This window comes from Benincasa hispida, chromosome 9, assembly GCF_027475165.1.
Source record: "Benincasa hispida cultivar pf3 chromosome 9, pf3_genome.v1.1, whole genome shotgun sequence".
NCBI lineage: Eukaryota > Viridiplantae > Streptophyta > Magnoliopsida > Cucurbitales > Cucurbitaceae > Benincasa > Benincasa hispida.
In genome coordinates, this window is record NC_143486.1 from 25782445 (window position 1) to 25798303 (window position 15859).

Consider the following 15859-nt stretch of genomic DNA (forward strand, 5'->3'; position numbering starts at 1 on the left):
ATTTTTCATATTGTCCATATAAGTCCACATCCTACTTATCACTTTGTCTATAAATGGTGGCATTTTGTGGATCTCAAAAGAATGCACATTGGTGAGAATTCCACTTCAAAATTCCATTAATTTTCATTTTATCCAATTTTATAATGTTAGTTATTTTATTTTATTTTATTATTTATTTATTTATTATTATTATATAAATATATTATTATATTATATTTTATTCATATTCGTGTTCCCATCGTACTCCTCAATTTCACGACAATTCTCAAACTTTCTAGCCATGTGTTAATTTTGATCTATATATGTCATTTTCATATAGATTTTTTTAGACTTTAAAAATGTCTTTTGTTTTTAATTCAACCCTATGTAATATTAGGTAGTAGAAGTTGCAAGTTTCAATTAGAAAAATAATATGTTGCAAATAAAATCTCATATTGATTAAAAAATGAAATATATGTAGACCGTCTTTTGTCGTTAATCATTTTAGTTCTTACCTTTATTTTTCATTTAACATATATATATATATATATATATATATATATAATGTCTTTTGTCCAAAAAAAAAATGCTTTCTTGAATGTTTAAGAACTAGAGAGAACTTTTTTTTAATTCAAAAAACCTAAAATTGACATTTAAAAAGTTTAGGACCAAAATGATTGTTTTTTTTAAAAAAAAAAATCTAAATATCATTTTAGTTATCATACTTTGAGATTTGTTCAAATTTAGTCCCTACACTTTCAATTATTCAATTTTACTTTCTACATGTTCAATACTTTCATTATTATTTTATAAATTAAATATGAAATATGAAAATTTGAACTTTCTAGACTTCAAAACATAATAGAATCGAGCTGGAATGAACATCTTTAATGCGAGAAGAGGTTGAATGGAAAAAACATGAAAAAATAAAATATCATATTAACCGAAGTAATCGCGTCAGGGATTCACAATTATCAAACTGGACATATCATCCCTACCACGACGCAAGTAAAAATGTTAATAGTATATTATAACATAAGCATAAGAATAGAAAACTTGAGTTTGTAAGGTATGAATCAAAAAGCATAAGTGCTCCTGAGAATGGATGATCCGAAAAAAAATCATGATTTGATATCCAACATTATTGAAAAACGAAAATGAAAATGAAAAATAGAAGAGAGAGAGAACGAAATTGGGAATTCCATTATATGTCGACACTTCAATTCCACCGACATGTTCTCCTTTATTCTTCTCTTCTATTTGCATTACTTTTTTTTTTTTTTCTTTTTTTAAAAAATATCTTTTTGGTTTTCAATTTTATTCCATCCTTGTATTTTAAAAGATTATATTTTTAGTGGTAAATTTTGAGTTTCGTTTCCATTTAGTTCCTAGATTTCAAAATATTATAATCTTACCGGAGATTAAAGTTTTATTTCAATTTAGTCTCTAAATTTTCGTATTTATATTTATAACCTCGTTTTTTCACTAAATAATCACTTTTAAATTTGAGTATCAATGTCTATTAATAACTTAAAAAGATGACTTTCACTATATTTTTCATCATTATTAAAATTAATTTTAAAATTAGAACTATATAATTATTTTTAATTAATTAACAAACATTAACTTCAAAGACTGAACTAAGTATTTGATAATAATAATAAAATCTATAGGCCAAATTGAAACAAGACCAAAATCTCAATGGTAAAATTGAAACGTTTAAAAACTTAAGGACTAAGTTGAAGTCAAACTCAAAAATTAAGAGGTAGAAAGTGTAACATTTTGAAACTTATGTCTATAGATCAAATGGAAACTAGACCTACAAATTAGGAACTAGTTTTTTCTCATTTTTTATTTCGAACTATATCCCTTTAAATCGCTAATACATACTATATGAGATATATTTTCTTTTAACCAAATGGTGAATATAATTAACACTTTTGGTGCTAAATTAGTGAATTTGCATTAAAACTTAATTTCATGGTAAAAGTTAATTTATTTTAACACCGCAAGGTTTATGAGTAAAGATTAAATTTTGATTTTAATAATTACGAAAAGTAATTAACAATTTAAGACGGTTACTTCCAATTAGCGGCTACTCCATAACTAACTCAAACGGAAGTTAAAATGTGAACCTGAGGTAGGTTACATGTTAAAATTAAAAAGATCAAATAAAATAATAACAACAATAATTTTTTTTCCTTCCCAAAAAGAAAAAAAGAAAAAAGAAAAAAAATATATATGTTCATAATATTTGAACTCAACGGCCGGAAAGTGGGCTGACGGCAGCCAGATTTTTGCACGGACTCGGCGGCAGACTGCTCCGCCCTGAAGCCACCAACCGTTCCACAAAGCTCTCAATTCTCTGCCCGTTACTCTCCGTTAGTAACCGTTTCCCGCCAAACGGCAACGTTTCAACCCCTCTCTCCTTTAACACCTCACCTTCTTCGTCCACTAACCCGTTTGCCTGCACGTTAATTTTAACGCCGTTACAAAAAGAAGAAACAAAAAAAAATTAATTCAGTTACCAATTTCATTGTTAGATGAATTTCTAGTTAAACTAATGCCTTATACATTTATATTATGGTTTGAGCTTTTAAAAAATTCCTTTAGTTAAATTTCATCTATTCTTTTTAGAGTATCCAATTAAAAATGGTCACCTATAATTATTTTTTAAAAAAAAAGTTAAAAAAAATTATTGTTATGTGTATGAAGAAAAAATGAGACTTAGATACAATCTAAACAGTAAAATTTATCGATCTTTTTTACCTCTAACAATGAAAAAATGTCCCTCACATCGTGAATATTGCAAACTATAGGTATAATAAATGTACTTTGGATAGTAAGATTTGACAAAATTATTGAGGGAAAATTAAAGATTTTAAAAGGATATGAAATAAATATAAAGAATAATTTGGCAATTGAAAAGAAAAAAGTTAAGAGGTCAAAAAAGTAAACATGCTTCTTTTACTTTGGGGTGTATTTTCTTGGATTTTCTCAGCAACCAAACAAACAAAATCTTTGCGTGTCGGAGAAAGTAGAAAACCAGAGAATTTCAATCGTACCTGAATTCTCACATAGTCCGTTCGATTCCAGCAAAAAGCATTTCCAAGCATTTGATCGACGGTATCGGAGACGCCGTCAAGTACAATGCCGACGACGACGGAGGTAGAGCACTCACCGTTACGGCGGACCTTACCATTGCCACCACTCGCCGATCCGTTACCTAACGACAGAACAAGCAAATCCTCGACGCCATTGACAGACGGAAAATCGCGTTTGTTGTGGAGAACGTGCGTGACGGCGGCAGCGGTTGGATTGTTCATAACCAAGCCGCCGTCAACGGCGGTGCAAGAGGTCTTTCCATCAACAGAAGTGAGATGAAACGGTTTAAAAGAACTCGGCGTCGCCGCCGTAGCACGGCAGACTTTCCAGAGCTCGAAGTTGAAACTCGGCGATTCAGAAGCATCGGCACGAGAGAAAACAAAAGGAGCCGAACTCTTGAGGTCAAAACAAGGAATCAAAAGAGGCTTACAAGTATCCTTGAGAGACAAATCCTTTCCATTCTCACCTCTAAAAAACTCCTTCAACACTCCATCCATAGACCTACCAGAGAATCTCCGTCGTCGGCAAATTCCACTACCGAATTTCACTCTAAACATCTCCGAGTTCCTAGAGGAAATCGCATTGACAGCATCCCTAGCAGAGAACAGAGGACGACCAGAGCCATCATCCGCTACAATCATCGAAGCGAGAATAGCTCCAACGCCAGTACCAGCAATGAGGTCGAAGAAATCGGCAATGCGAGCGTGAGGATCGCCGGTTCTGAAGCGGATCTGGTCTTCAAGATGAATGAGTGAAGCAGCAGCAACGGTGGCGGTGGTTCCGCCGCCGTCGATGCAGAGAATGCGAATCTTCTTGACGGCGTCGCATTGATGAGAGAGCCATTGCTGCTCGAGTTTGGTGAAGATCTCTAAGGTGAGCTTGCTTAACTCCATAATCGGGAAGGAAAAGAGAAGAAATAGAGAGGAATTAGTGAGAGAAAATAGAAGAATTGAGAGAAATGGTGGATTTGAGGTTTAGGATTCGTAGGTGGAAGCCATTAATGGAGGAAGGAAGAAGTTCTGTGAGGTTTTTTTTTAGTAACAGTGAGGGGGAAAAGAAGCCCTAATTGGTTCTGAGAGAGAGAAAGAGAGAGTTGAAAGTCGTTGAAGGTTTAAGAGAGGGCGACGAGAGGGACGGGATATTCTTCCTTTTATTGCCTATTTATATATTTATTTATTTTCTTTTTTTTAAATAAATATTATTATTTTCTTTTTTTCTAATTAAAAATTGCTTTAATTATAATTTATAATAATAGGAAGGCAGTAGGCAGTGGCTTAAAACGTGCTGTTCGGCGTGTGTTTTGTTTGAGTGAACAGTGCGCGAATCTCGGCTTTTTAGCCGGCTCGGCTCGCGCTTCTTACATTTTTTTTTTTTAATTAGGAAAATTTTAATTTATTCCCCTAAATTTTGGAATTGAATCAATTAAAACTAAAATTTCCGTAAATGTGTGAATTTATATATTTCATATTATTTGGAAAAACTTTGTGTGAAACTTATAATTATATAATTAAACACTTAAATTTTCCGTAGTAAACCAATTTAGACTTTTCATTAGAATTTTCTTTGAGAATTGTCGGTCATATATTAACTCTAATCGTCCATTTTGTAAAACACGCATTTGAAGAAGTCTACACAAAATTTAGAAGTTTAATTTATGCCAAATATAAATTTCACATGATATTTTTTAAACAAAATCTAGAAAAAATTGGTATACTTACGAAATTTCATTGTTTAAATTGATATAGTTTTTAATTAATACGACATCCAAGATTTAAGGGTATAAATTGATTTTTTTTTTCTTTTTTTATTTCTATTTATATTTTTTTTAATTGAATAATGTAAATGGAGTAGAAACAACAAGGAAACAACCAAACGGAGTGAGTGGGTGAGTAATAGCTTATAATTTTATATGTGTTTTAATCTAGAAAAAATATTTTTTTTCTATTAAAAAATTGTTATTTACTGTTCTTAATTTTTTTTTTTAATTGTAGTTTTATGTAAATTTACATTATGGTGAAATTTTTTTAGAGTGTTGATGTGGTGTGGAGAATTAAAAGTATGTTTTTAAATTCTATTATATGATCTTTCAAAAAATTATATATATATAATATGAACCATCCCCAATAGGTTTTGAAGTAGCATGCTCTTTTCAACAAATTATTAAGTCAAAGTTTGTCACACCAATACAATTTCTTAAGATGACACCACACTAGTCTTCTATCTTTGACTTTACTTAGCCTTTTTCTGCTTATATTTATATGTAGAGATTAGATTAGGACGATTAATTTTTGGTATTACACATTATTGACTTCTATGATGATAAATATAGAATTGTATAAAATGTTTCATGCAACTTTTATGCTATCAATTTTCATTTGAAGTAGAAACAAAATCATCATTTTATGTCAATATGCATATATAGTATAGCTCAGTAGTTAAAATATTTCTACTTCTTCTAAGAGACCGTTAATTTGAATCTTTACCTTATATTTATGAAATGATATGTTGTTTAAATAAACCACACATTCTATTATATATGTTTGAATGTAAATGGGAGGGAAAACTATAGTAAATTGAATAAAAAAAAATTGAAAAGAGAAATTCATTCCAAATAAATGTTAATAAAAATAATGAAGTAAAGAAGCATATGGTTGGGGAAAATGGAATTTACAAGAAGAGTTGGGAGGCCAATATAATAAACATATGATGGGTAATGGGTCAGATGTTTATTAATTTCTGGTATTATTATTATTATTATTATTGTTATTGTTATTATTATTATTTAAAAAAAAAATGAAATGAAATAAAACGGGCATTAATGTCAATGACCCATTGTATTTAATTAAAAAGATGAATGATGGTTGTAAAACCAACCTTAAATTTAAGATTTCAACAGTGAAAAGGACCAAAATACCATCACAATAGAGATGGATGAATATATAATCAAGTAATGACTCCACTTGGAGGAGTGAGTTAAATAATTGCAAAGAAATTAACAGGAATCTTTTATTAAATTTTAAAGGGTAAAAATTAGATTATTTTCGATGCATAACTCAATGATAATTGACATATATATTTTTTTCTTTTGGAATTGAAAATCTAAATCTAACACTTTAATAATCCACCATATGACTAAAACATCATTTTATTTTATGATAAAGCAATTGCTAACTTTCTACTCTAGAAAATTTTGTTTTCTTAAAAAAAATCTATATAACTTTTCATAGTCATTTTTTGTGTTGGAAATTACTTAGATATATTTAGATTGCACCTATCTTTATGAAGTTTGCCCAGTTATTCAACTACGATTTATTAGTGGCAAATCCTTATGTCTTCTTTTTTAAAATATTTGTGATTTTTATTGAATAATTAAAATGGATTGTATAAAAATGAATATAGTCGATCAGGATGTGCTAGAAATATTATTCTTTTTTATTTGAAAATATTTTTACTAATTTCTATCCAAAATCCTAAAACACTTTTAAAGTTTCCATAAAAATTAAAGTTGTTAGATATGAAACTTTCTTGCTTTAAAAGAGAACCCATATGAGAGTTTTTGTTAGAACATTCAAATCTTTGATTTAGTTTTCCATTTTTTTTCCCTTCCAACAAAAATGGTAACCTTTCCTTTCATATTTATTTTGATATCTTGAGTGGTTGTATTTAGAAAGTTGTTTTTGAATAATGCCCTTTAATTGGTTAAATAAATCTATCTTTCGTTTATAATATTTGTCCTTTTTCCAATTCCGTCTAACATTTTAAAATTCTACAACTTATATGTTGTATCGAATTCTTGTTATAATGGATTAAGGTTAAAGACATTAGTAACTTTTTCTATAAACGAAAATTCAAATCTCTACTCTTTTTTTTTTTTTAATTAAATACAAAAATTTTGGAACACGTTTGATACATTATTACTAGATTATAGATATATCTATTCCAACAAATTCTTCCTTACACCCTAAAAAACTTCCCCATCACTTTCTTGAGGTTACTAAACACTAAATAAGGATTGAATTTTCCTTGGGGCTTTTTTTCCCTTTGCACCAAAAGAAGAAGGGGAAAAAAAAAAAAAAAACTTTGCTCCTAAATAACATTTCCCTTCCTTTTCTCTCTCTGTTTTTTTTTTTTTTTTTTTTTTTAGTATAACACTTCCTTGAGCTGCCATAGCTTTTAAGAGCTATATAATGCATCCAATTAAATGTAGCTGTCTTTTTTTAATATTATTATTATAGTTATTATAATGCACATTGAGCATTGAACACTATTGACTGTTTTATATGCCTAATGTAGACAATGGCATCTAGCTAGGATCATAGGGTAAACACACAAAACCTAACCTAACTTGGTTATCATATTGTTACTCCCCTAGTCTTTTTGGGTAATCACTATGCCTTTTTATAGACTAAATTAAAATCGGTCCCTAAAGTTTGGAAAAAGTTAGCATTTGGTCCTTAAAATTTGATGAAATCTTCCGAAACAGTCCATATTAGTAGAGACTATTTGTGATTGAACTTGGCCGCATACGAACTTTTCATGATGTTTTATCATATTATAAGGACTAAATTCTCACTTTTAAAATCATAGAGTCTAAGTTCTAGCTTTTTCCTAACTATAGGCATCAAAATTGTAATTTATCCCTTTTTGTTTTTGGGAAAAAAATTCCTTTTTGGTCCTTAGGTTTTTGTGTCTAGTTTCCATTTGATTTTTAAGTTTCGAAATATTACACATTTAGTCTTTAAGTTTTGAATTTGATTTCAATATATTGCAATTCTACAATTAACATTTGAGTTTTGTTTCAAATTGGTCCTTAGATTTCAAGATATACACTTTTAAACTTGATTTTTCACTTTAATACTCATTTTTCGTCTTTATCGTAAATGTATCTTAATAATTTTAAAATAATTAAAAGAACTATAATTAATCAAGTTTCATTATTTTTCATCAATTTTAAAATTAGATTCAAATTTTTGCTTCATAATTATTTTAAATTAATTAAAGACATTGACGTCAATGATTGAAAATGAATATTTAATAAAATATTAAGGTTAAAAATGTAAAATCTTGAAAATAGGGACCAAATCGAAACAAAAGCAAAATATTAAAGGTAAAATTGTAACATTTTGAAAACTATGGACCAAATAGAAACTAGACTCAAAACCTAAGATACTTTTCCCTTACTTCTATCTCAAAGTCAAATTTTAACCTCTTACCAAGGTTTAATATCTTTTTCTTATTAAAGGGATGTGGTTGGGTCTTATTTCACCATTGGTGATGGAGTCTGACACGTTGGAGATCATCTCATCAGGCATCTCAATAGGAAAATTTACGCTTATGTTGAGTTAGAAGTCATTATCGAGGATATTTTTTCTCTTGGTAACTCTGTTAATATTAAGTGCTCGGGTCATTGTCTCTAAGAGGAAAACAAAGTGACCATGCTATTGTGGTATTGACTTTCTTCTTGAGACGCTCTTTGATAAGGAAAGATGTTTTTCTAGATAGTGGTTTTCCCTCGTGCTTGAGTGTAGTGGGTTTGAGTTGGTATGATTTTTACTCTTTTTCCTTTTTAAGATATAAAAGAAATTTTCAAATCCATTTATGATATATTTGATTTGTAAGGGACTTTTTATTTTAGGTTAACTAAGTGATAATAATTGGATGAAGTACAAACCACACAAAAAGAAAATTGAAGAGAGAGAATTTTATTATTATTTGGAAGGTAAGATACATAGATGAATAATGGAAAAAAAAAAGGGGGAAATAATTGTAATGTCTAAGATTATTCTTGGGGTAGGTATAAAGGACAGTGAATTATTTTGAAATTCTATGGTGTGTATTTGGGCTCATAAATATTCTCAAACCAAATAAGCCCACAAAAAGAGGCCCACTAAGCTAATTGTCTCTAAAAACCAGACAATAGGCATATACGTAGGCTTCTCAATTTAAGCACTCCCTTTTTAAAAATATAATTAGGTCAAAGTCAATATTTTTAATTATCTTTTCTTCTTCCCTCCCAAACTTAATTTCTCAACCACCCTTTTCATAATTTAGAGGCATCAAATTATTTATGTTATAACTTTTGGCATTTCAACTGCTAATTTTGTTTAAAATGTTGTCCCACCCCACCTTTATTTTACTTGCTTAACCAACTCTCTTATGCTATCTATCTATTTCAACTTCTTTGTCAAATTGATACTTATTTGATAATATATCATAATATATTTCGTCTATTCATTGTCACATTATGTCAAATCATTCATTCATAAATTCCATCGATTTGCTCACACATTTCACGTAATAGGTTAAGTTCAAAACAATTTATATATTTATATAGATACAACCATTAAAATTTAATAGAATATACATTTTTAGTTCTTACATTTTAGGTTTAGTTTCCCTTTGATCGATTCATAGGTTTCAAGATGTTATAATGTTAGTTCTTTAAGTTCTGAGTTTAATTTTAATTTAGTCCGTAGATTTTAAAATGCAAAGATTTTAAATATGTTAAAATTTACTTTTTCTCCATAAACTTTCATGGATGTAATAGTTTAGTCATTGAACTTTGATTTGTAATAACTTAGTCATATTTCTTTCAATTTTGGAACAATTTAGTTTTGTACTTTAATATGTAAGCCCTTATACTTTCAAATTTGAAGCCGTTTAATCTATGTCATAAAAAATTCATCAATCTTATTATTTAACGAGTTAGACTTTGTGGCTTCGAAACATATTGAATCTTTAATTAATTTAGTGATCGCCTATGTTAGAAATTGCATTGAATTTTAACGTTAATTTTCACAATGAAAACCATATCGGTATATATTATAAAGTAAAGTTTAGAGACTAAATTGTTACTTTTATAAAAATTCATGGATCAAAACTGATTTTTAACTTACTATTACAAACTAAAGTTTAAACTGTTTTTTTAAAGTACAGCAAGTGAGAATATTAGAACTAAAACTTACGACTTTATGGATAAAAAAAAATATGTCAATAACTATCGAGATATACTCATTTTGACAATTAAAGTTTGTCAATCAAATCATTACTTTTATGAAGCGTTTTTTTTAACAATGGTAATTTCATTGAAATCTCCTTAAAGTTGGGATAAGATTTTCATTTGAACTATGATTTTGATTCATTGATGATACATTAGTAGAAAGGACTTTTCTCACCTATAGGTAGCCAATTAATGCTATTTCATAGTGAAGTTAATTAGAAAAACATCAAAATAACATAATCTGATTTTGATATGCTTTTATTTTTTTAGGAAGGAGAGGTGCTTTTAGCTTAGTTAAAATCATAAATCATAAGACATCACTAAAGATTTTACTCAAAAGAATTTTAATGCATTGATGATGAAATCAAAACTTTTGAAACATCAAAAAATTAAAGATGAGATGATATGTTTAGCCAAAAATATAAAAGGATGTAAATTTTTAAAAATTCTAAAATTAGAGAATTTTGGTGAAAGAAATCAAATAAGAAGAAAAAAGAATTTGTGAAATCATTAATTTTCAATTTCATTACTTTAGTTGCCCTGATTGTTAGGTAAGCCTTGAAGGTGATTGAATAGACCATGATGGGCTGAGCTTGGATAGGATGTTGGGCCTATCAAAAGTGGGCCTCCTAAGACTTTGATTTTTGGTTTAATAAATTTCGGTATTAATTTAGTCCCTGAACTTTAATTGATAACGTTGTATTTTTAAATTTATAGCAATTTAATCTTTGAACTTTGGTAAATAATAATTTAGTCCTTATACTTTGAAACTTTAACAAATTTATCCATGCATGAAATTTTTCATCAAGACTAAGTGTCAACTATGGGTGTTCGTGGGTTGGCTTGGGGTTGGATTGGATTGAAGAACTTTTTAGACCCAACCTGATTTTTCGGTTTGTTAATTTCTTCCGCCAAAATAACTCTTATTAAAAAAGAGCTTTCTACACATGAAACCCTAATAAATGATCTATATTTTGTTCATGTTCAAGTGTTTCCTTATTTACAAGAATGTCTAACTTTTTTAAAAAATTACAATAAAATTATGATTAAATTACCATTTAATCCCAAGAGTAAATTAATTATACGTTTTTTAAATAGGGAAGAGAAAAGGGTTTTAAATGGGGCACATTTTCTAGGAAAAATAGATTATCACAATTTTTCATATTCTTCAATTTCTCTTTTAAAACCCACATATATAGGAATATATACTTTTTCTCTCTCTTTTTTTAGCTATTAGGAAATTTAATATATAACATGATATGTATCCGTTTATTTGATATAAATGAGAGTTTTTTTATAAAAAAAATTAGACTTCATGTATTGTGATATACAAACTTGTTGAGATTTCTGATTATGTAAATGGTACTAATGATATATACTGTGATTTATGTCGAACATTAAGCTAATATGTGATTTATAGACTGTGATATATTTCATACATTAGTTTATATTGTGATATACCTCAAGCAAGTGAAACTCTAATTTAAATATTGTTCTAAATTTCATATATTAGTTAGGATATTTACAAATACCTAACAAAATGTTTTAAGTATATTTAAAATAATCATGAATGCATAGATAAACCAATAAGTTATACATGAAACCAACATAAATAGAAAATAAATTTTCATTAAACTTATTTTCTCTTTCCAATTAAGCAAAAATAATAAAATATCAACAAACAAATGCATTTTTTCTCTCTAATTAAACAAAAGAATAAAATCTTAACCAATAAATGCATGTTCTCTCCTACATTAAGAGTGCTAGTAAATATGGATTCTTTTTTTCTAATGCCACATTCTCTCTCCAACCACGCACACTCAAGGGTATTTTAGTTCGAAAAATTCATTAAACCTCATATAAAAAAATATCAAAAAGTTTATCTTTATGAAAATAAGTTTTGAAAATGGATTGGATCTATAATAATCCTATTAAAAAATAAATCCAACCTAACCCAACCATGAAACATTCATTCGGATTGGGTTAATTCAGGTTAATTGTTATTATTCAAATTTAGGTTCTAAAAAAATAAGATGTTAATATGAAAAAAAAATTAATTTAATTATTTTCATATATTGAATTAAGATTTAAACATAGTTTCAATTTATATAATGGATTTTTCTTTCCAAAGTGCTAAAAACTATTTTGAGGAGTTGTTGAAGAATAAATCATTTAAAAAGAAAAACTTCAATAAATATATGTGTATATAATTATATCATAAGTTTATATATATATAAATTAAAATTAACAATAAGTTCGAGCTGATTAATGGATTCATCTAAAATAACCCCAACCCAACCTACAAAATTTTTATTTAGTTAGTTAGAATTTTGATTTCATTTTTAATCGAAAATTTACTAGATTGTTATTGTGATATTTTTAATTTAACATCAGAAAACATAACATTTTAATAAATCAAACGGGGAATAGAAATTTGGAATAAAATTTTATTTTCAAATTACAACTCAAAAAAATCTTTCAAATTCAAGTAGGAATATGTTATTTACACGATTTTCTTGGTGTGCACATGGTGTCATTAGTTGGCATCCAATTGACAAATCTATTATCATGCAAGTTAACTCGTGTATGAGTACACGATTTACTCCTAAATTTGTGGACATGGTACACGAACTCGTGTACTCTGTCCATGATTTAGCAACCCTATTTTTAGGAATAGTTTCATTTAAACCATATTTTTGTAATTAATTATTTAAATTACAAACAAAATTCTAAATTTGTCATGAATTTTACACTTAAATTTTAAGAATTGCACGTTAAACTTAGGCTTGTATACGTTGATCTGAATTTTTAAAAGTGTCAGCAATTTTAATCCGATAACAAATTTTCCCTTCAAAGCTCATTTTTCTAAAAAAAATAAATAAGTAAATAAATAATCTCTTACGCGTTCAATTAATTATAAGCAAAACTATTTATTATTATTATTTTTAATTTATTATTTGGAAACACTATTTAATGGTGAAATCATGCTTATCAAACTCATTTTAAGCAAAACTTTATTTTATTTAAATTTATGAGTTTATGAAAATTTTTATATTATTTTATGTTAAAATCAATGTACAAATTATCGAAAATTGAATTGAGCGATAATTATTTGAGTTTAGGTTTGTCAATTTGATACAACCAAGTTTAAGATCATGAAACTTTGAACGTCGTTTTTAAAAAATAATTGTAGAAGAAATTATTTATATATAAGCGGAGATTAAAATACGAGTGTCAATATGATATCAATATTTTTAAATTTATGGATATATCTGATTATTGTAAACAAAGAAATATAAAATATTTAAACTAATAATCTTTTTTACCATCCATTTAACTCAATAATTAAATTAATTTTATATACCTAATAAGGGATAGGTTTTTATATTAGAGTACATTTTCATATTTGGATTAATAGATGATATATTTTTGTTTTATGGATATTTCTATTAACATATCACAAATTTTGATTAATCTTTAACTCTATAGTTTACAGATATATCGACATATATGCACAAATATTGTAATTCTTTTTTATTTGAATTCTATTATGTAATTTCAAATTTTGAAAAAAGACAATGAAGAATAAAATGGAATTTGGGCTGGGCTTGGGTTTGGTCTTGGGCTGGTTGAAATATTTCCTCAAATTATTTCAGTACTTCTATTTTTGAAAAAGAGAGCTTTTTGGGCTTGTATCATTAAAACTCCAAAATAATAATAATAATAATAATAATTAATTAAATACCCAAAATACAAAACTATATTAAATTGAACTCATAAACCTTCTAAATAAATCAATTTAGACAATGAGGCTTTTTTAAATATAAAATATTTAAAAATATTTACACTTTATAGTAAAAAGTTTCAAAAATACAAAACACTTTTGGAGTGTTTTATAATAAAGTGTAAATATTTTTTGAATTTTTCTGTTTATAAGAATTTCCCTTTAAACTATCCATTGGTGATTTATAACTATCTTTAATTAATTCCATTCAAAGTCAACCAAAAATTGATAAAATATAACATTTTTTTTCTAAAAATCCTACTAAAGTAACAAAAATAATTATCGTGTAGTTTTTAATAGGTTTTTTTTTTTAATATAAAAAATATTTAAACATATTTACACTTTATAGCAAAGTTTCAAAAGTGATTTTGGAATTTTTTACAATAAAGTGTAAATATTTTTAAGATTTTTTTATTTATAAGAATTTCTCTTCTTCTAATAAGTAAATAAAATGAAAAAAATAATAATATAAAATTGCTCATATTAACGAAAAGCCATTATTAATCGATTGATATCAACCTTATCTCTAATATAGATTAATCTATGGATTTAAAAAGCCTTATGTGGATGGAAAAATATATATAAAATAGGAACCAAATGTGATGTATATAAACTAAAATAGTTATTTTTTTAAAATATATAGACTAAGATAGAAATTTTGAAAGTACAATAATTAAATTGAAAAAAAAAATAAAAAGTATATCATCAAATTTAATATTTTAAAAGTATAGTAATCAAAATTGAACATATTAGTCTGAGTTTAAAAATAAAAGAAAATTTTGAATTTTGAATAATGGAGGCTTAAATTAAAACAACAAAAATTTCTAAGAATTAAGCTTTCAATTGGTTTTGTTAATTGCCATAAACCCATCTTCCTTGATGATGATTTAAAATCATTTATATTTTGATTGGTCCATTTTTGTTATTTTGGTCAACAAATTGATATTTCTTGGTTAGGTCAATTTTTTTTAAAGTCAGTTTTAAAATTTATTTTTCTAAACTAATTTAAGAACTTGACATCAATTATACTTTATAGCTAAAAATAAGTTAAATCAATCAGCCTCCTATAAAAATAGAGGATAGACTTTTTTGCTCATTTATTTTATCTTCAAAAGAATATAATATAAGAATAATGAACTCTCAAATTATGTTCTTCAATTGTTTACTTCATTCATTTTTTCCTATTTCCACTATTAATTTCTCCTTATAATTTCTTTTACTTCATTATAATAAACCTCTCTCTAAAATTTATGTTATTTTTCAATTTTTCCATAAGTCATTGAACAAATTAAAATTCAGATATCGATGTTATTACCAAAGAGGTGAAATATATTTTTAGTCTCTAAAATTTGAACATTATTTAGTTTTTGAAATTTTGAAATAAATACTTTAATCTCGAGGTTTGTAAAGTACTTCTAAATTGTCCTTAAATTAATTTTAGTGATAGTTAGCGTGCCATTTTTAAAATGAGACGACAAATTTTTACTCATTATATAGATAATTCAAGAATTAAATGTTACCCTACTTGCCTTTAATTCCAATTAACTAAGATAAGTAATTCTAATTATCTTTGGTCAATTCAAGTAGATTAGTGGGTAAGCTTTATTAAATTAAAAAAATAAAAATCACAATTTTATGTATGGAAATTATTCTGAAATGGTGAAATTTTCATTTCTAAAATAACTCTAAAATATATTTTTAATCATTCAAAACTAAAATTTTGATAATATGTAAATTACATTTTAAAATGTAATATAAAATATTAAATTAATTTTGAGTGATAAAAATCATATATTTTTTTAATGATTTTAAATCTAACAAAAGTGATTTTAACCATTTAAAAATTAATCCAAAATGGTAACTTAATCTCTCTAAAAAAAAATGTCAATACAGAATTGTATTTGTACCTACTTTAATAGTGAAGAAATAAATTGTTGCTGATTTATCTGAATTGACAATAAAGACAATAGTTCAAAATCCTTAATATTTGA

At 26.6% G+C, this 15859-nt stretch overlaps 1 protein-coding gene across 1 annotated transcript; it reads right to left on the reverse strand.

The window, feature by feature from the left end:
* Positions 1-2061: 2061 nt before the first annotated feature.
* On the reverse strand, positions 2062-4230 carry PLP9 (PATATIN-like protein 9). Its single transcript, XM_039041186.2, has 2 exons — positions 3045-4230; positions 2062-2446 (listed from the first exon to the last, which is right to left on the reverse strand). Exons 1-2 carry the CDS (start codon positions 3975-3977, stop codon positions 2240-2242), a joined length of 1140 nt encoding a protein of 379 aa, XP_038897114.1. The 5' UTR covers positions 3978-4230; the 3' UTR covers positions 2062-2239.
* Positions 4231-15859: the final 11629 nt, after the last annotated feature.